The following is a 20,419-nucleotide window of genomic DNA, read 5'->3' on the forward strand; positions in this document are numbered from 1 at the left end:
GGCTGGTACAAAAAAAGGCAGAAAATCCCTTGTCTGTGTGTAAGCCTTGCTCAGCAATAACAAAAACCATTTCTATGTTGTCAACCCAGTGTTCAGCACAAATCCAAAACACAGCCCCATGCCAGCCACTGTGAAGAAAAATAACCCTACGCCAGCCAAAACCAGCACAAGCAGGAACCAGACAAAGCCTTCTGGCTGAAATCAGAATGTCATGGGGTGAGTCTTTGACCTCATCTCTGTTTGGATGAAGTTGTCTTGCACCAGTAAACCAAGATCCATCTCATGCCATGAGAGAACAAGAGCAAGGCTATTGTCAGTTCCCACATGGTAAAGAAGGGCTGAACAAAGTGTGACCAAGCTATACGTGTAGAACTATGCATTCTGTTGAGTTGTGTTCTAATAGCTTCCACACATAGTGATGAAACATCTAACAAGTATTCCAGAAATTTGAAGTGCCAGGTTCACAGAAGCAGATGAGTAGCAAAGCAAATATAAGTTGATTGGACAGAATTCAGTCCTTGAGGACTTTTGCTTCTCATGGTGACTGTGGGAGCTTAAGAGCTGTCCCAGCCCTGTGTTGCCTGTCTTGCTGAAAACCTGTCTGAATCTACATTAAAACTCAAAGCACTGCAGTCTGCTCCACTTTGTGTAAATTCTATATGGCCTTAGGTTCCAGAGAACTTACCAAATGGTGTCTTCAGCTGGACAAAGTTTGGGCACATACGAATATGTAGGAGTTTAACAATCTGGTCCTAACATAACTAATGCCTCACTGCTGCCATAACGACATTGCCTAAGGTTTTAAAAATTGTATTTAATTATTCCATAATTGTTTGAAATTAGAATGTGGCTTTCTCTCATTATAAAACCCAGGCAAACATGCTGGTGGTCAGTTTGCTGATGCCCTTGAGGTTGGATCCATTTGTCTTCCTTGAAATTTTTTGCCTTTCTCCAAGTTTTTCAGTGCTAGAAGTGTTTGTCTTCCAGACAAATAATAGCACTGCAAAATATTGTATAGAGGAATTCCTAACATGTCATCATTCCATATACAAAAGCCATAAAAAATATAGGTAGCATATGTGATAAAGGGGCTGACTCTTCTAAATGTCCTTGGAACAACGTGCTATTAAATTACTAAATGTTGGATTAAACTCAGATGGCACTGACTGGTTCTGAGGTAACATTTTAAGTATTTGAGAAGATGTGTGTGAGTTTTAATGGCTGTAAAGAAGGAACATTTGTGGAAAGAGGTGTGGGTGTTCAGCTTTTACAGATAATTTTTCCTGGTTTATTTTTTCTTTTTATTTCTTTTTTTTTTTCTTTTTTTTTTTTTTGTTTGTTTTGTTTGTTTGTTTTTTGTTTTTGTTTTTTCATTAATACTCGAAATAGCTGACTAGAAGCAAAATGTTTATCTTTAGTGTCATGAAGAAGAACAAGGCATTTTGATTGGGAGAGATCGACAAAGCTTTCTAATCTTTTGCTGAATCTTAATTGCAGGAATCTAGGACTGTATTAAATATCACAATAAGAGGCCTAGAAGCTTAGTGGCAAAATAGTTTCACATTAAGTAGCTTTGATTCCTCATGTGCATCTTTTCCATTTTATAGGCTAATTAGGAGAATAGCTTCATAATACCTGTTTGTGTAGTTCTCCGTAGCACAGTGTGGTTCATGAAATGACACTAGTGTTCAGTTTAATTGATGTTTAAAGTATACTCCAATTTAATTTTTTGGCTTCAACATCCTGAATGGGGAGGCAGGAGGTTGCAGGAAAAAAAGGAAATAACAGCACCAAAACAAATACATCCTGTGTTTCGCAGTAACCTAATGTCATTACTGCAACATAACAAAAATTAGAAGTTTCATTTGTAGCCTGGGTTTGAATTTTAATTGAGCAGCATTTGCATTTGTTCTAAACACTAGTAATTATGTGTATGTTAATTGCAGGATGACTGTGCTGCATAAAAGTGAAACAAGCTTCTTCATGTTGGGTGCTTTTAAGAAAACTGGAAATCTATTGAGTCCAGTAGAGAGTTCAGTGTTGACTGCAGGAGAACAGGCATCCCAGTTCACAGGCCTCAGTCTAAGCTACTGAGTTAATTGCAAGCAAACTGTGTACGATAGACAATATTAATTGCAGCACAAATGAAGAAAGGAGACAACGTTCTTCATAGAATGTGCAAAATAAGTAATAAGTGAAAGCTTTGTGTCCTGGTTCTGGACTTTTGCAGTAGCCAGGAGGCGGCATGGCCAGGACCCAGAGGCTATTCCATACCACTTCACATCATTTTCCAGGGGTCCCTGCCAGGTCCTGTAGGGTGGTGGAGGTAGCGGTTGGGTGTTGTTGGGGGTGAGAACTTGCGTGCCAATCATTCTTTCCTTGTGTGCTCTTTTATTAGTAGTGTTGCTGTTACTGTTGGTTGTTGCAGTGAGCCATGATCAGCCAAATCAAGTGGACCAAAAGGTCCATTGGTTTGATGCTTTCACAGCCCAAAGGCCTCGAGCATTCAACAGGCTGTGAAAAATATATAAATCCGTGCCTTACCATTGGCTGCAGCCCTCCCCTCCCCTCATTTCTCATATTGGGTTGTCTTTCCAGAGAGTTCTATGTTCCTCAGTAGTTAATTGGTCCTCGTTATTCCTCCTCGCCTACCCCTTCTCCCATTTGCTCTGATTCCTTCTCCCCGCCTTGGTAACACCCCCTGGCTGATGTTCCATTGGTTACCCTATGTTTTCCACACCCATATTGTGGGGGTACAAGACCCCCTGCAAGCCACGTTTCTTTGGCTTTCTCTGTGGGTTTTTCTCTCCAATGAACCCCCTCCCCTCATGAAGAAGTCCCTCCGCTTCTTTCCTACCTCCTTCACCCACCTGTGCCATCGGTGGGCAAGGCAAACCCCAGCGGGTGCTTCCCTGCCCTCCTGCGCCGCGATCGGTTCGGAGCAGGCAGAAGATTGCCCGGTGTGGGACAGCGTGCTAGTTGGATGGCACCACGGGAGTTGGTTTGCTTACCTCATTGCTGTTTCCAGTAAATTGTTCTCATCTCAACCCATGATCCTTACCTTTTGTGCCTCCAGCTGTCCTCTCCATCCTGCTGCAGGGGGAAGGGGGAGGGAGGGGGAGTGATCGAGCAGCATGTGTTTTGGAGAGTCTCAGCAGGAGCACCAAATTGGGGAGTACCCTTCCTGAAGCACAGCACTGTTATGACAAGTTGTTCTGCAACGCAGCATAGCACAGGAAACAATACATACTTATGATTTATTTAATGTATTGTTGCATGAGTATGAACAAACATAGGTCAAAACTGATTCATCTTCCAAATTCTAGCAGTAGTTGACTTCAAAATTTGTCAGAAATTTCATACACTTTTTTTTTTTACTAATTATATTCGTTTGCAAGTACAATCTTTTAAATGTCTAGTTGGAACAGATTGTAGCTATAAATTAACATGTAAAAAATTAACATCTCTATTCCAAAGTGTTTTTCCACAATTCTTTTAATAATAACTAAATATCATTGCAGACACTGATTAAGAAATGCTGTGACCAAAAAAAATACAAGAACAGCTAGTACAGAGGCACGTGTAGGACCTATTAGTTTCCTAAAATACAACTACATGAATATTAAAACTGTGTCTGCAGTTGAGAAGGTGTATCATCTGCTTTACTCAAAGCAGTCGTGAATTAAATGCCAAGGCCTGGCCTCTGTTTTCCTTCTTTTTTTCTTTTTTTTTTTTAGTATTTTCTTGGTGGTTTGTAGTTCAGAGTACTAGTTAAGATTCAAAAATAGTTATTAATACTGAGATGTATCTGACATGATATATTTTTCTTGAAATATGTTTATGTCATCATCCAGGGCTGGAGAATATTTATAGAAAACTTGATGCTTGGTGAATAGGTACAAAGTCTATTGGACAGGTTTATGGATTGTAATGTTAATGAATAAAGAGTATTTTGCAAGCAAGTGTCTGAGAGAGAGAAGAGATGATATTGAATGGCTTTCAGTCAGTGATTTGTAGACTTTTCAGGTTCAATGATTTACTTGTAAGGTGAAGATGAATGATGACTAAGAGAAGCAAGTTTATATTCTACAGTAGTCTATGAGAAATTTCTAAAGAATTATACTCTTCTATTGGCTGTAGAAGAGCTGCTGAGGTCTTGAGCAATATTAGCAGAATACTAAGAAGTAGTAAACATAGGTAAAACTAAAAACCCATTGTTTTTCCTTCTAAAAGCCATGATGATTTCCAAATCTTCTTGAGTACAAAAGCTTTTTTTTTCTTTTCTATAGACTCTGTATATATAAAGCAAGACTGTATTTTTCAAATTCTACTGCCAAAAGTTGTTTGGAGCCTTTGTATTCATTGGAACTACAGGAGGCAATACTAAGTATGCATCTGTGATCCTAATTGCTGCTTTGAGCAGTCTGTTGGAAAGCTGGGAGATGGTTGGAGCCCTTACTTAAATGTGTTGATATAAAATGTTAGAGCTCATAAAAAGTCACAGCTTCACTAGCCATGCAGTGCAGGATTCTGACCTACCAGCTTGAAGTGTTTTATTTCTTTCTTACTAAACTACTGAAGCAGTTTTCAGGTTTTCAGTGGATTTTTTTCTTTTAGTCGTTTTTCTTTCAAACTTTCTGAAATACGTGTCGTCTGTTAAATCTAACCTTGGGTGTACTTTAGGACTCCTGATCTTGGATTAGAAACAGAGAAGGAACATGTTATCTGCCCTTAAAGGATTTTACTTGTTTCACTGGATGAAATCTCCCCACCTGAACCTCCCAGGCTGCCCCATATCAACCAAGAATAACCCCAAAAATAACAATCATAATGCATGATGTATTCCAAATGGCTCCAGGAAATGAAGAAGCATAACAAAACTATTACATTACTTGCAGAAGAAGAAAAAGTCTATTATGGCTTGTGTTGAGGGTTAACACTCCCTAATGACTTTCATGTTTTTATGAGAATATTACTAAGAATTTATGGACAAGGCATGCTGCACTGCTGTTGTTTCTTCTTGCAGTTATTTCTAAATCTCTCCTCAACTGATTTAGATACTGAAACAAAATGGGCCAATTAACATCACTTTGCTAATCCTCTTTATTAATCCATACATTATCCAGAGTACCCATAAAGTATGAATTGTGTTTTGCAGAATGGTCTGCAAAGGTGAATTCCTTGCTTTTATGAGTTTAATAGTTCTAATGAACACTCTTGGAAAACCCTATGTGAGCAGATACTGATTAAAAAAAAAAAAAAGAAAAAGAGTTTTTTGTGGTTTTGCATATATCCTGCTTCAAAATACATTGTGAAATATACCAAAAAGTCTGCCCTTGTTCTTTGTTCTTATGTAAGTGATGTTTCTTAATATGTGCTTTCAGTGGAGGAAGACACAGAGGAGAGCTCAAGATCTGGTAGAGAATCTGTGTCCACAGCAAGTGACCAGCCATCCCACTCATTAGAGAGACACATGAATGGAAGCCAAGATAAAGGTGACAGAAAAAAAACTGGAAAGGAAAAGAAGAAAGATCGAGATAAAGAGAAGGATAAAATTAAGGCAAAGAAAGGAATGCTGAAAGGCTTAGGAGACATGTTCAGGTAGGTACTTTGCAATCAAATGTAGAATTATAAAAAGAACTTTTTCTAATTATTCATTATATTGTGAATTCTTGCTGAAGCTATATTTTACTATGCAAATCCATACCTGATGTATATAGGCTGATCTCTCAATTTTTGAGCCCATGGGTGGTGTCATGGAAGGGAAGCAGCTCAGAATGGAAGACGAGGAGATGGCTGGCAGGCCAAAGGAAAGGAAAGGCAAAGGAGAAAGTAGTTTTAAGACACGGACTGCTTGGTTTTGGAAACAGTTTTTTGTGATGTCTAAGTCATGCACATATCCTTTGACAAGTCAAAACAATTGGGATTTTGTTTTATTTTTCTTCTTTATTACTGTACCCAAAGCTTATGTGTTGGTAAATGAATGGTTTTCTTTGCTTTGCTATTAAGACTATTGGTATCATGGAGGCATGATGTGAAAGAGATTAATCAGTTTGAGATTGAAAAACAGCATGCTTTTCTCAAGGAAAACTGGATCTAAGTAAGGTTGTGTGCTCTGAGAACCCATAGAGAATGGGTCAGTGAAAGACTTGATTTTTACCAAACTCTGAGTTCTTTTTAAAGCAGTCATCTCTCCAGCAGACATAAGTGATCTGAAAGGAGCAGACTGCTGAGGTACACCCTGCTGTTGTGGGTAAATGTTGAAACATGACAAACATCTTTGATCACTTGTGGGAAGAGGTGAGAGAGCAAGAAAATCAGTCCTTCTTTTAGCTAGCTAGAGTAAATAAATATATTTCAAAGAAAAATCAATATTAAGGCAGTGTTTGTTTTGTTATTTAAAGTGAGGTACCAGTATTATTTTAAATATTTATTAATGATTCTGCTCTGAAAGCGTGTAAGGAGAGCTTCATTTAACTTTCATCCCATTACTTTCTTTATCCTATCAAATATTAGTTGAACTTGTGTTGTAACTGCACACGTTCTTGAGAATTGTTCTGTGACTAAGAATCATATTACAAGAGTAGTAAGTAGAAAAACTGGTTAATTAAGGAAAAAAAAAGTAGTTAGTTAGAAAATACTGTTTTGAAAGTTTGAAAGCTGCTTTAAGAAAACATTAAATAATACCAGCCTGTTAGACAGTGTGTGCCATAGAACACCAGAGGGTCATAGGAAATGGTCCCACATGTCAGGTAGGAAGAGAGTCCTTCAGCCTGGACCCTGTGAGACCCATGGGGATGCCCTCATCTTCTGGACATTTGCCTGCCTCAATTCAAGCCTGGAGCAGAGCATTGCACCCCACTCTGGGAGAGTGTGGAAGGCAGGAGGTGTGAAATGCTGACTGATTCTTTTCTACACTCCATCCTTTTTATACAGCAGAAATGGCAGGTAAAATTGAGGCACAATATTCGTGATAAATTCTATGGGCTCTAAGTGGTAGTGTATTGGATACCTTGAGTGTTGTCTTGTGAGTTCAGTCAAAAAGTGTTTACAGCATCTAGAAATCTTAGGCAGCTCCGTTGTCCAGACAATGTAACCTTTTCTGTATTCTTGATATAGCACTTCTGAAATCTCTAATCTGGAAACAAAACTAATTTGACTAATAGGGTGATCCAAGGCTTTGTTGTTTGCTCTTCATAACAGTCAACATTTTCTTGAGGTTTTTTTCCCTCACTACCATTTCTGGGTGAACTTTACTTTTCAGTCTCCACTTAATTAATGTGAGAGCAGTGCTATCTGGATATAGCTGACTCCTCCTGAATCTGTAAATAAGCTTGCACCTTGTCAGCCCACACAAGAGAGGTGTTCCTGGCAAGCAAGAAAATGCTGATTGAGAGAATTAAGCATTATGCCTCATTTCCATTTGGTGCTTGATTTGCTTTGTTGACAGGCTTCTCAATAATGTTTGAGAGATGGGCTTTGTAATGTCTGCAAGATAAGCTACTACTTCTACCTATAACACACTTTGTTTTTCTGTACATTTGACATATATCATAGATATCAAGTAATCACTGAAAGAAGTTGTGTGATAGAAAATAATGATGACAGTAACATTTAAAATTCAAACCAGGATCAAAGCGTAATTGGATGTTTTAGTTCCGTGCAACATTGTGATTTCTTTGTCATTCTTTTTCTTTTCCCCTTTTTCACTTTTTTCTTCCTTTTCAGTGCTTTAATCTTAAAACAATCTTTCTTCATTAGGCTGTATGGGCAAAAACACTTGTGGGATGAAATTGCTATTAACTGACACTTTATTCCAATGTCTGTATTTAGCCAAAGGGCTTTTAGTTGCCTATATGCAAACTGGCAGCTCATAAAGTAGAGTCTGTGTGATGTATGAAAATAAGTCTCCTTGCATTCAGTTGAAATCTTAGGATTTGTCACTGGAATCTTCATTAAACTCTGCTGTGAGATGGAAAGTCTCACTAGAGAACCCTGTGTTACCTTTATCCTTCAGTATCTAGTCATCATTTCCAAGAAATCCCTGGATGATTCAGAAAAGAAGTTAAAATCATAAGTAAATCTTCTAAACATCTCCATTGTTTTACTGCTTGTATCAAGCATAGTAAAGAGGATTGACATAACCTTGGAGGAGAACTGCAAACTGAAAACTACAAAACTGTGTGACTCTGACCCACACAGCTCCCATTATTTCCTGAGGACCTCTGCCGACATTGGGCTGTGGACAGGTTGGAAGTTCACCCTTCTAACTGAAATAAACCTGTGTGAGCATGTGTGTATTTCTTTTTTCAAATTGACATTTCAGGGCACAACAGATTATTTAATTATGTAATTTGGCTGAGAAGTCTCTTCACAGATGAAAATAGGACAGCAGTTAGCCTAGAAAAGTGTTGAGCAGAAATATTGGTCTGTTGGAGGAGAGGCAGGTGCTGCAGTGCTTTGCTTACACCTGAATGTGTTTGTTTTATCTGAGTAGTTGGATCATTCTCATTTTAGCCTTTCAAGAGGATCATGTACCAAATCCTGTGGCCTGTGAGATGCTATGCAGTTCCTCCTTCTCCAGTTAGAGGGTGCCTGGATGGCCACTGCCACCTGACCAAATAGGTTTTGGGAAGCTGATAGGAAGTTCTGCTAGCTTTTTGTTTCACTGCTGAGAAGCCTTCAGTGCATATATGTTTTGACATCAGAAGTTGATAAAAATCTGTATGCTTCTCCAAATGCAATATGAAATATGTTTACTCATTTTGAGTCTGAGTTTGTTTATTTGTAAGTAGAGATTTTGTTTCTTCATAAAAATTAGCCTGACAAAAACAATCAGTAGTTGAAGAAGCCGTTGTAGTGCTGCCTTAAGGAAGAGTCTTCACAGTTTCAAAGAGTGTGCCTGTAATTAGTGCTGGTAGATGTACATTAATTTAATGGTTTTCGGTGTTGTGCGATTCTTTGACATTCCTCTCCTGAGAGAGAAAAATGGTGTATGGTGTCTTTTTTCCCCTTCCTTTTGCCCCTGTCATGTACAGAGTATTTTTATGAAAGTGGATGCCCTCAGGATATGAGAGAGGAAGATTTGAGATGTTATATTTGAAGGTTTTGGAAGATGATGAAATGACACATCTGCTCTGGTGCTGCTGATCACTTACAGTCCCTGCACTTAATTCATGCTTCTTCCCAGTGTACAAGCTTGGATATAATTGTTAGATGGGGGACTGGACTGGTGAAGTAAAATATGTTCAGCAAGTGGTCAGTCTCAGCAAAGGATATGCTGAGGAATAACATCTTTAGGAGAAAATGAACCTCCAAGATGCTGAGAATAATGAGGAGAAAGAAGCAGCTCTGGGTTTCCAAGGGCAGGAAAGGGAATAGTAGGGAGGCCAAGATAGCTAGTCATGTCTTGTTGAAAATATCTAGGGACAGTCATTCACTGCCTGATAAAAATACCCAAGCCTACTGAAACAAGTGACCCTTGATATGATCAGAGAAAAATGGCTTTGAAAATTCTTATGGTATGTTTAGATTTATGTAGGAAACAGCTGATGAGAACAAAAGATGGGGAATATGACTTGTATCTTAACCTGGAGCTTAAGCAAGAAATATCTGCTTTGGTTTTGGAGGTTATTTATGGAGTAGATGTAATGTAATTTGAAGCATCTGTGGATTTCATGTTATATGAAATAAATACATTTTCTGCTCTAGGAATTAATACCTGAGTCCCACATAAACATGACTTCTCAATGGAGAAGCATTGGGTATTGAACTTCACAGAACAAGAAAGTATGCTCAAAATTAATCATGTGCATAGATGTCTTTTGTATTGGAGATTGTGTATGTTAAGATGTGGCCTGTAATGTTGATGGAGATGTAAAGTCATAACATATGGTAGGTGATCCTTAATTCCCATTTTAAGTGTTGTAGCATATAGGTGGGCAAATCAATGCACTGAATAACCAATGCAAATGTAATATCCCCAGATTACCATTAAAATCTAATCCTAATTAGATTTAATTACGTTTAAAATGATTACTGGCAGCCTTGCGGTGTTGTATCTTCCAGTTCTGTGAGAGGAAGTAGATAATTCTGTTTGCAACCTTGTTTAGCTGAAATCAGATATACTGCTGGCTATTTTTTTCTCCCACACAGCTGTTTCCAAGGTGCACTGGACATGTCCAGATTCATAAACATACTATTTGTAGCTCTGAATTATACATTTTAACCACATTAGCCATCTGAGACCACTGACTACGCATTTGGGAGAATAACCTACATGGATTACTGTTGCTTGTTACATGACTTCCTTGTATTGCCTATTCTGGTTTTCATTTAAGTTTTCTCATTGTAATGTCTGTGAGGAGATGAAAAGCAACTCACAAAGGCTACACCACTGATTTAGTAATAGCCTTCTTTCTCTTTCATTTAATAGCAATCTTCAGACTTTTAACTAGGCACAATAACTAAAACATGCCAGAGTTGTGCAAAATACTGTTGAATTATATCCTAATCAGCAGGACTGGAAAATACCTCAAACTTGATAAAACTAAATCTGTGGTCTGATTTCTATCATTCAGTAGCTTAAGAAGCAGCAATAATGCCATTTTCTGTGGAAGCATGACTAATAGGGCTTTGTATTGGTGAATGACATTTACTGATATATGGACTTAAAGGAAAACACGGGAATGAATTCCGAAAGTTAGAATTTTTTTTTTCTTTAGTGCTCATGGAACAAAACACCATAAATCTTGAGTCTTGGAACACAAAGGAGGAGGAGGTTAGTGCTTAAACACCCGTCAGCTGCATCATTTCAAATTTGGAAGGTCATTGTGTGCACACTGGATTGTGCCTGGGTTTGCTAATGCTCATATGAGAAGCTTGCCGACAGCTTGCAGTGCTTGTGCTGAGACTTTCATCAGAAACGCTGAGCTGGGTCGTTGGTCAGGTAAATGGAATCTGGGGCCGTTTGTGCTCTGGTTTTTGCCTGCTGCTATTATAAGCCAGCTGGCACAACTGTCATTAAGTCCACATCTGCTTTTCCCCTTCTGCCACCGGCTAGAAAATGCATGATCTGCTATAATTATAATCCTAGATGCAGGGTCTAGGCAGGATATCCTTTCACACTTCAGAGGAGGAACACCGTCCTCATCCTGCCTGCAAGTTGGATACTGTTGATGCACCTTTTCTGTGCTCTTCTGGGCTACTTTGTCCTGATCCATTTTCAAAGTTTCAGCCAGCCACTGGGACACACAGCATCAGAAAAGCCTTTCAAATGAAATCAGCCATGCAGCAAATTTTCATCTTTGATGCAGACAATTACCCAGGACTCTTACAAGTGTCTTTCAAAGCATTTTCATATTCTTCACTTCCTTTTTTTCCAATTAAAACTAAATACGGGACTGAAAGAGATAAGCTTGGCTGGAAATAGCTTTTCTTTTTCGGAAAGGAAAGCCATGCTCCTTCCTTTCTCTGTTCACTTTTTTGCCTTCTTGTTTCCTGCTGCTCGATGGAGGCAGTAGCTTTGAGGAGAGGTGTGTTTCATTGCCTGCAGCCCCAAGCACACCGGCTTTTGACTAAGATGTCATTTGGGGCAGGGGGTAGTGGAATGGCAAATTTATATCTCTAAACCAAACAAGTTCACATAATCTGTCAGGGATTTAAGGAATGCAGCTTCATTAAGTGGTTAGTAAACTCTATGACTTTTAAACGAAACACAGAAAGCAGTGGTATGCAATTGTGCAAGGGAGATTTGAAGTGGGAGATTAACATAATTGTATGTGGCTTTCTGGTTTGTCACTCTGACAGAAAGCAGGGCTTTGCTCTATGTGTTCTTAACACTGGATTTTCCCAGAGTAAATCTTGAACTTGTAAATCTGATGGTGGTATAATGTATGGGGGTTTGGTTGTTTTGGTTTTTTTTTTAAATTTGAATAGAATCAGGGCTCTTGTTTCCAACATCCTGAAGTAAGTGTCAGGATGACTTGTTACTAGAGACGAGTTCATAGTGGCTGCTAACATATTCTCCCAGTGTTCTTCCTTTGCTTGTCAGCGACTTTAAATAGAGAACCTTTGACACCTTCAGCACTGTCTTTGCCTGCAAAGCAAGTGAGGAAGGCAGGCGGGGTGACAGCTGAGCCCTCCGCCATCCTGCCCGGCGTTCTGTGCACTTCTCTTCCAGGCCTGCTGGATGAATATAGAACGCAAGTGTCAAGGATGACACCTTCTTTGTAATCTCTGCAAAGCCAGCCTTTTCAGGGAAGAATTTGTTGACAGTTCAGAGATTCAAAGTCAATTTCAGTTTAAGCTCATATAGAAATAGGATTTTTTCCTCCACCTCATGTAATAATTGAAGACTAACCAGGCAATGCGCTAGTCCATAACGAAGTATCATAAATACTGTCTTGAGACATGAAGCATTTGTTAGGTGAAAAGCTCTGTTAATGACATTTGTTTTGTTATCTTTTGGAAATGTTCTTTGGAGGCTTAATTCACTACTGATAGCACCTGTACATTGGTATACATTGTGGATGCTGTAGATTATGTTTTTAAAGCAGAGCCGTCTTTGAAAATCCTTTTTAAAAACAGGAATAGGAATGTTGACTTAGAAGAAAATGAATGTAACTTAATATATTTTTGTATCTGGGATGACATAGGTGGTTAAGTCATATTTTTGTAAGGTACTTAAGTTGGCAGCTGGAGGACAGCTGATCCTTTTCTAAAAGGCAAAGCTCGAACTTACTACTGCATTTCACTTCCCAGGAGCAATGATCTGTATTTGTGGTGTGTTGGCAGGCTGATGCCTCCTGTTAAGATGTTAACATGTCCTACTGTTGTGCAAAGAAGTACTTATTAAAGGCATAATTATGCAACACTTCAGTGAAAATGGCAAAATGGGAATATACCAGTGTATGATTTCTGGAATAGAATACACCGGCATAGAAATAGTTGGTAAGCACCTGTGTTTCCCTGAATTCAGTAGGAAAACAGTAGGTATAAAGCTTTCAGAGGCCTTATTTAGGCTTTTAAATTGTTATTTCTGGAAAAACTAAGAGGAACACAGGTTTTGTAGAAAGAGTAAGAGAGAAGGAAATATTAGAAACATGGTGACAGTGGGGTATAGAAGTAGTATTTCCCCCATTTTGAATCTGTTGATGACTTCTGGACAGAAAAAAAAAGATAGAAGGAACTGAAGAGATACTGAAAATACTGCACTCTTAGAGTGATTTGGGCAAGAAAGGTTTTCTGCTTGGTTCAGCTCCTACTTACAGCAGCCCAGCTTCAACTTTTCATGAGCTGAGTGTCATGCCCAGTTTAGTTTCAAGTATCTCCAAGGATGGAGAGTCAGCAGCCTCTCTCAGCAGCCTCTTCCAATGCTTAACCACTCTCCTGGTGAAAAGTCCTTGGTAAGATAGGAATGAGAGACACTGAATAATCCCTGGTACAAAAAATGTGAATCTATCAACTGTATTTATCCTTCTCATGAATCAAGAACATGCAGATGTACAATAAGTTTTTCATGCAAAAAATTTAAATTTTAAAGGACCTTTGTGATAAGCTATTACTCTTGGGGACTGCTGCCCTCACAGGACTCAAGAGTATAGGAACTAGCACACCTGAGCCTGTATTTGAGGCTGTGAGCCACTCATGACATTCATGACATGCTAAGTGTTAAGGAAGAGCTTATCTATAAAGAGGTTTCTTTTCGTTGTGCTTCCAAGCATCTTATTCTAAATTGTCTTGGACTGGCAACCATTAGGATACTGAGCATGATTGGCTGATATGGTAATAATGTCTTGTCTTATATGATCCGCTGAACTAGACGGGAGGATTATTTTCTGTGGAACTGAGGAAGAAACAGTTGACAGAAATCTTCCTTTCTGCTATTTCATGCTACACCAGCAAATGTCACCTATTTTTTATTAAATATCTAAAATTAGTGTGGTATTAATGCTGATACTTTTCATCCTAAAGTACATATATCAAGTAAAACCTTAGGCATTTGTAGTTCAGCCAGTTGTAAAAGAAGAAAGTTAATTTTGCTTTTTAGTTCTGCTCATGTTTGGTTGATTCCTTAGGATTTAATGTAAGAGCATAAGAATTTGGTCACACATGAGTTAAATGATACCCAGGAAATTCCTGTACCCCAGTACTTTGCCTCTGACAGTGATCAGTAGTAGCTCCCAGGGGTGGAATACCAGAACTGGGTGACTGTATACAGCTCTTCCCAGGTCTGTCTTCCAGACTTTCAGTGATCTGTAGCTCAGGGATTTCTTGAGACAGTGCCTTTGTGCTCAAGTACAAAATACAGTGTGTGTGCATATTCTGTTCTGGGCAGTTCGTACTGTTACTGATAATTTGAGGTGTATGTACCTAATTCTACAATACTACAAAATTTGAAGTGTGCCATATACAAAAATGTCTTTTAGTGATTGTGTGAATGACTTTTGTATCAAGGAGCTGCTTTTGCATTTCAAGTGCCCAGACCTGATTGCGCTGCGCCGCAGTAGATCTGACTCATTATGTCAGCATTTTATGGCACTCAGGTAAGCGTGTTTAGAAAGCAGCAGTAAATGTTTTTGATGTGCAATAACATTTCAGTAGATAATGTGGTGTTCCACCACATATTAAATTTTACCACTTCTGTGCAAACTTACAATAAGCAGAAGTGCAAGAAAAGGCTGTAGATGTTTGTAAAATAGATCCTGCTGGATTGAATTCAAGAACTAGTTTTACAGTGTATGTTTGGTCTAGCTGATGATGTGGTTAATGGTAAATTTTGAAATGTTTGCTTTTGCAGAAGATAAATTCTTAGTTTCTACAAATGTTAACACTTTTTTCAGGACTTCGTTGCTATCAGTCTTGTAGGTCCTAGTCCAAAAAGAAAAAAGAACATAGTATAGTTTCATGAAACTACTTGGTGAGCTTGACTTATTTCAATAAATATAATAGCATACTACTGATATGGTTGTTTTAAAGAGTTTGTATTTTATGTTGAAAGTATTTTAGAAATGCTGTATTGGTAGAGAAATTCTCTTATAAATAACTAGTTCAGTCAGTGTTAACTTGTGTTAACTGACTATTTACTTCATAGACTTAGCTTTGTCAATGAAGTCTATGTAATTAGTCCTTATGTTTTTTTCTGCTTGCAATTCAAAAAACTCCTGGAGTTTGGCAAGCTGGTTAAAATTTCAAGAGGAACTATTTTCTCATTTTAAAAATAGGATAGTACCTGGTCCATGCTAATGTCTCCAGGGGTTTTGATGTCCTGTAGTGTTCCCCATATTGTATAAATATGAAATATATGTATGATAAAATCATATGCTAGAGCTTCCAGATACTGGTGTTGAGTTTAGTTTGAAGGTGGATGGATGCTGGATGGATGCTGGATAGATGAATCACTGAAAATGTATGTAATTTCCTTTTTCATGCTATGCTGTTATAAGTTGTAAATAAATGTCTAATCAGTAACAAAGTTTATGGATTAGCTCTAAAAGATCTGAAAAAGATTAGATAACAAAAATGTATCTAGAATTGTATCTTTATCAGCAATTTTGAGTACCACAATAATGAAAGTAGCATATTTTTATACCGGTTGCAAGTGCCTCTAGCATATTCAACACCGGGTGTGTTTAGTATGCAAGCTGAACTGCTGTTACACATTTCAACAGCAGTATACCACAAATAAATCTCAAATATTTCACAATGTTGTTATAGATGCTATCGTTGTCTTTAACACATAGTGCTAAAATCCTGAAATTCAGAGCACAACATGCTGGCACAAGCAGGAGTTTCAGATGTAGTGTGACAATTAAAGTATTTCTTTTTTCTGATGTTGCTGAGCAGGTAATGATACCAACAATATTATAATCTGTAACTGCTCGGAGTCCTGGTGTCATCTGTAGAGCTCCAAATACTTCGCTAGTTTGGTTTGCCTTTTATAACCCCAAAGGAGGAAAACTGCTTGTGTAAGATAAATGAAATATGAAGAATCAGTGCCATTTTCATTGTTGGTTTTTTTTCAAGATTTATTTTAGGCTGTATATTCAGAATAAGTAGTAAAATGGCAGTGCTAATTGTTGTATACCGTGTGCGGCACTGAGCGTGAGGAGAGCTGTTATCATTTGAAGAAGAACATCTCAAGAGCCAGATATCTTTGAAGTCAAGTCTGGGTTTATTTTAAACATCATCTGTCTGGGTTTCTAAATAAATACAGGCCTAGTCATTTGCTTTCTATAGTGCCTGAGCATGTAGAAATAAGAACAAAAATGTCAGTGTGTATGGGACTGGTCCAGGTCTGAGATATTCTGTGCTAGGAGCTTATTTCTATGGTGGCTGGAAAAAAAAAAAAAACTCACCACCCTACATCTCTTGTCTGTAATTAGTCCTGAGCAAGTCCTGCTTTGTACATCTCTTCAATCTGAAAAAAATCTCAGCTCCCAGCTTGGCTCTAAAATAATCAGCAGTGTAAATCACAATTGATATAGTTATTTCAACTTCTGTCACCATGAAGACAGCTCAAGCTCTGACTGCTGGCAGCTACAGGATACCAGGCATCTCCAGGGCTCCAGGCAGCTCTGGGCAAGCCCTGCAAGCAGCTGCTACAGAGACTTGCTGTCAGCCTGCTGTCCCAGCAATGATCCACCTGAGTCTTACTGCATCTACTCCAGAGATGGTTTGTTCCAGTGGTGCTGCTGCAGTGCAAAGTCTCGCTCTTCATTTTCCACCCAGAAGATAACTGCCTGTGTAAACTAAATTTTCGTGCTGCAGGGCAGAATATCAGCTGATAGAAGAGACAGAGGTGTGTGAAGCCAGCAGTGACGTATTAATATTTACTACCCAGAGCTTTGGTTCAGGCTAAGTCCCTTTGCCACAGCCCTATCTTTGTAGCAAACTTCCAAAATAATGTGCCTGTTATTTTTCGCTCTCTGCTTTTTATGATAGTATAGATTCATAGAATCACAGAATGGTTAGTGAAATTTAAAGATCATCTAGCTCTAACCCCTCTGTCATGAGCAAGGACATCTTCCACTAGACCAGGTTGCTCAAAATTCCATCCAGCCTGGGGCACTTAAATGAATTGTGTTTTAGGGTACGTTGTGAAGGTGTCCTGTTGGCATTATTTATTTGATTACAGAATTAAACCTTCTTTTTTAGCCACAAGGAGACTTGAGTGGCACTGTGAAACCCTAAACTGTAACCTACAGCCATCAGCACTAGGGTGCTGTAGCTCAGTGAGGGGAATTGCTTTTTGGTGTTGTAGGCATCCTCTGAGAAGACAATGACAGCTTCACACTTGTCTGGTTTTAGGAATATTTTGTTTAGACTTGGCCCACAGATCCACAGTGTTGACTGTGGTCTTCTGCTGGAAATTGACTGTGGCTTCTCTACCTCCTATAAGTGTAAATGTGTGAATGAGCCTAAAGATATGGAGACATCACCTATTGCTTAATTTATCCTACAGTGGTTATTTTCTAGGAGGTGTGTATCAACAAAGTTTTCTGGTATCTGGCAGAAAAAGTGCTGACTGATGTGTTAGCATTTCTAGGTAATGAGATCTGTAGGGAAAATATAATCTTTGGAAGGTTCTGGATGAACTGCAACTAGTTTGATTAACTTTTTGTGTGTCTGTATTAACTTTTGCTGATTTTATAGAGTGTAATTTCATGACTGCAAGACTTAAGTTCTTGGAATAATGTTACTGCAATTTCCTGGTCCTAGCTTGTGTCTTACATTTCTGTCCTAATTTCTCTGCTGTTGCATGTGCTTAGTGAGCATTTTTTGTGATTTTCGTGTTGTAGCTCATGTTTACCTAAGGCAGGCCTATCAAGCAAAGCGTTTTGGTTGTAAAATGGAGCTATGATGACTCTTAGTATTACTGAGGGATTTTTTTCCTTTTCTGGCAGGAAAGTGTTGAAGCAAATTTCTCTTGCAACTTTTTATTCTCTTTTTCTTTGGCCATCTCTTGAGTGCCAGTAAAATGGGTGGGTTTTTATGTTTCATTAGCATTTCTTATAAGGTCTGCCTTTAGAGCAGTACCCATTTTCTAAATTGTACTTCTTTAGGGTTGCAAAAAATCACGGTAACCAGATGCAGTATTTGTCTCTGGCCTGGCAAAGTGTTAGATTTAACAAAAGAAGCTAATAAAAATGTTCAAATTGACCCTTCTCATCATTTGGACTTCTTGGAGCTCAATCAATCACTCATTATTATCAGAGTTACTCACACAGAGGCAGAAGTGCTGGTGTTTCTCATAATCAGCCCTTGAGCCAGACATAATTTGCAATTTGAAGCATTGTATTTGGAAACAATAATGCATTAAAATGAACAGAGCAGGAATTAGAAGTGTATTTGTGGAGAGAAGACGCTGACGAGTAGCCATGGTTTAAACCTGTCTCTGAGGATCCTTAGTGGACACTGGCAATTAGAGGCATACAGTGCAGTATTGTTTGTACCTAAATGGGTCCACGATTTTTAAACTCTGTTGAGTGAGACAAATGCAACAGCAGAGGTTGCCCACCTTGCTGCGTGGCTGCAGAGCAGCAGTGGGCAGATGGGGGCACCGGGGTAAGGTGGTGTCACCTGTTTGGCCCAGTGTGAGCCAGAGATGGAGGGCTGAACCTGGCACTGGGATGTAGGATTTTACTTCATCCCAGAAAAATTGCCTATGCTGTAGAAGAACGACTGCTTCAGATTGTCAGGAACTTGTTCATGGTGGCTGCGGTTGATGCTGAGAATTTGGGAATTTTTTGTTATCCCTATGTATGGCATTATGTATTGCAAAGTAGAGAGTTGTATGTGTGCTTTTATGTGTGCAGTCTGTGAGTTAGCATACTGCAGGCCGTCACTCAAGCTTTTTCAGGAGCCTGCTCTTTACTCTATAAGTGAGGCTTTGTTTTTTTTTTTGGAGTTTGTATTTACAGTCTTTCAATTACTGTGTAGTCCCTTACTGCCCAGTACTGCACTTTAGAACAGGGCACTGCAGTCTTGATGGGCACGTTCTGTGTGAGAGGGGTGACAGGAGAATTTTTAAGCACATTAAATCACAGTACACAATACAAAAATCACAGTACAAAAGTATGAGAATATATATATATAAATTGTAAAAAGACTGAATTAGCTTGGCTGGGTCACATGTATGAGGTAGAGCTACTTTCTTCAATGACAAGTAGCACACAATGTATCAAATCTAAGCTTGGGGCAAGTAACTGTGGTCAATAAATGCTCCCTTTTTTGAATACATACATAGCATTAAAGAGCTCAGGTCACAAACTTTAAAATGCTTAGACTGTTATGAAATGTCCATTAAAATGTCATCTACTACTTCTGTGGTTGCTCCCATCATTGATGACTGTTAACAAATTGTACCTAAGCAGAAGCTTTTTTTGATATTCCTGACTTCTTCAGGGATGCCACAATCCCCAGTTTAACAGGTTTTGGCTGACCACCATGAATATGAATTATTTATGGGAACTTTTACTGCACTGTGGTATTGCTTACTGAGTAGATTTGGACATCTCTGTTTGCTGTCTTGCTGTTGTCTTTCCAGTACTACCGTTGTAAAATTTTTCATACTTCCTTTGACCTTCTCAGACTGCTTTTCAACTACAGTAGTTTGAAGTAGTTGTTAGAGTTTTTTTCTGATTTCTTGTGCTTTTTAAATTTATTTATTAGTGCTGTCCATGGCTCCAGCTAGCTTCAGGCAATCATGAGTAGCAATGCAAGAAGATTATCTTCTGTTTAGAAACTTGCAAACAGATGGTCTTTCCATAAAAGAAATCTGTTTTTAAAAGTTCCACCATTTTATTCTGGAAGTAAATATTAAAAATGCTCAAGTTGTGAAAAGAGAGCGCCTTGGTGTGAATAATATTCTGCCTGTTGTGTCATGCCTTTCAGGAAATGTTATCAAAACTGTTTATGAAAATAATTGAATGAAACCTCATGACATGTCTCTTGGTTTGGCATCATACCCGTTTTCAATGAAGTTGGGATACTGACTCAAAAGACAGGCAGATTACATTTCACTGGCTGGAAACAGTAATGGATCACATATGTTGTTTCCACTTCTTTCCAGGAAGTTGTTGTGGGAATCACCGGTGCTGTTGTACATGAAGTGTTGCGATATGTGCGCCGTCCTGTCTGTTCTCTTTGAGCAAACTTAGTTTGGTGAGATGTACTAGCATACCCCCTTGAATGGGGCTTAAAAATGTTTTTTTAATGTTTCCAAAAAAAGTGATCCAGAGGCTGCTGAGTGTGAATAGAACACAGAAGACCTTCACATGCTTTACAGTATTCAGGCCCAAGGTGGGTACTTCAGAGGGCTGCTATTTTGCAGTAACAGCCACTTTGGTTCTCATGCTTTAAATTTCTGTGTTTGTGGCTCAGCATGTGAGTTTCTTTATTGCTTGAAGGCAAACGT

General features: G+C 38.6%; 1 protein-coding gene across 20 annotated transcripts in view; it reads left to right on the forward strand.

Annotated features, from left to right (window-relative positions):
• The window catches only part of PARD3 (par-3 family cell polarity regulator), a 451,472-nt gene that overhangs the window by 306,852 nt on the left and 124,201 nt on the right, over positions 1-20,419 (forward strand). For all 20 annotated transcript variants that reach the window (XM_032100143.1, XM_032100149.1, XM_032100079.1 and 17 more), the window contains one exon: positions 5,385-5,601. In XM_032100143.1, the coding sequence (XP_031956034.1) occupies positions 5,385-5,601 (217 nt within the window). The remainder of the gene's footprint in view (positions 1-5,384; positions 5,602-20,419) is intronic.

The sequence above is a fragment of the Corvus moneduloides genome, chromosome 1 (genome assembly GCF_009650955.1).
Source record: "Corvus moneduloides isolate bCorMon1 chromosome 1, bCorMon1.pri, whole genome shotgun sequence".
Lineage (NCBI taxonomy): Eukaryota > Metazoa > Chordata > Aves > Passeriformes > Corvidae > Corvus > Corvus moneduloides.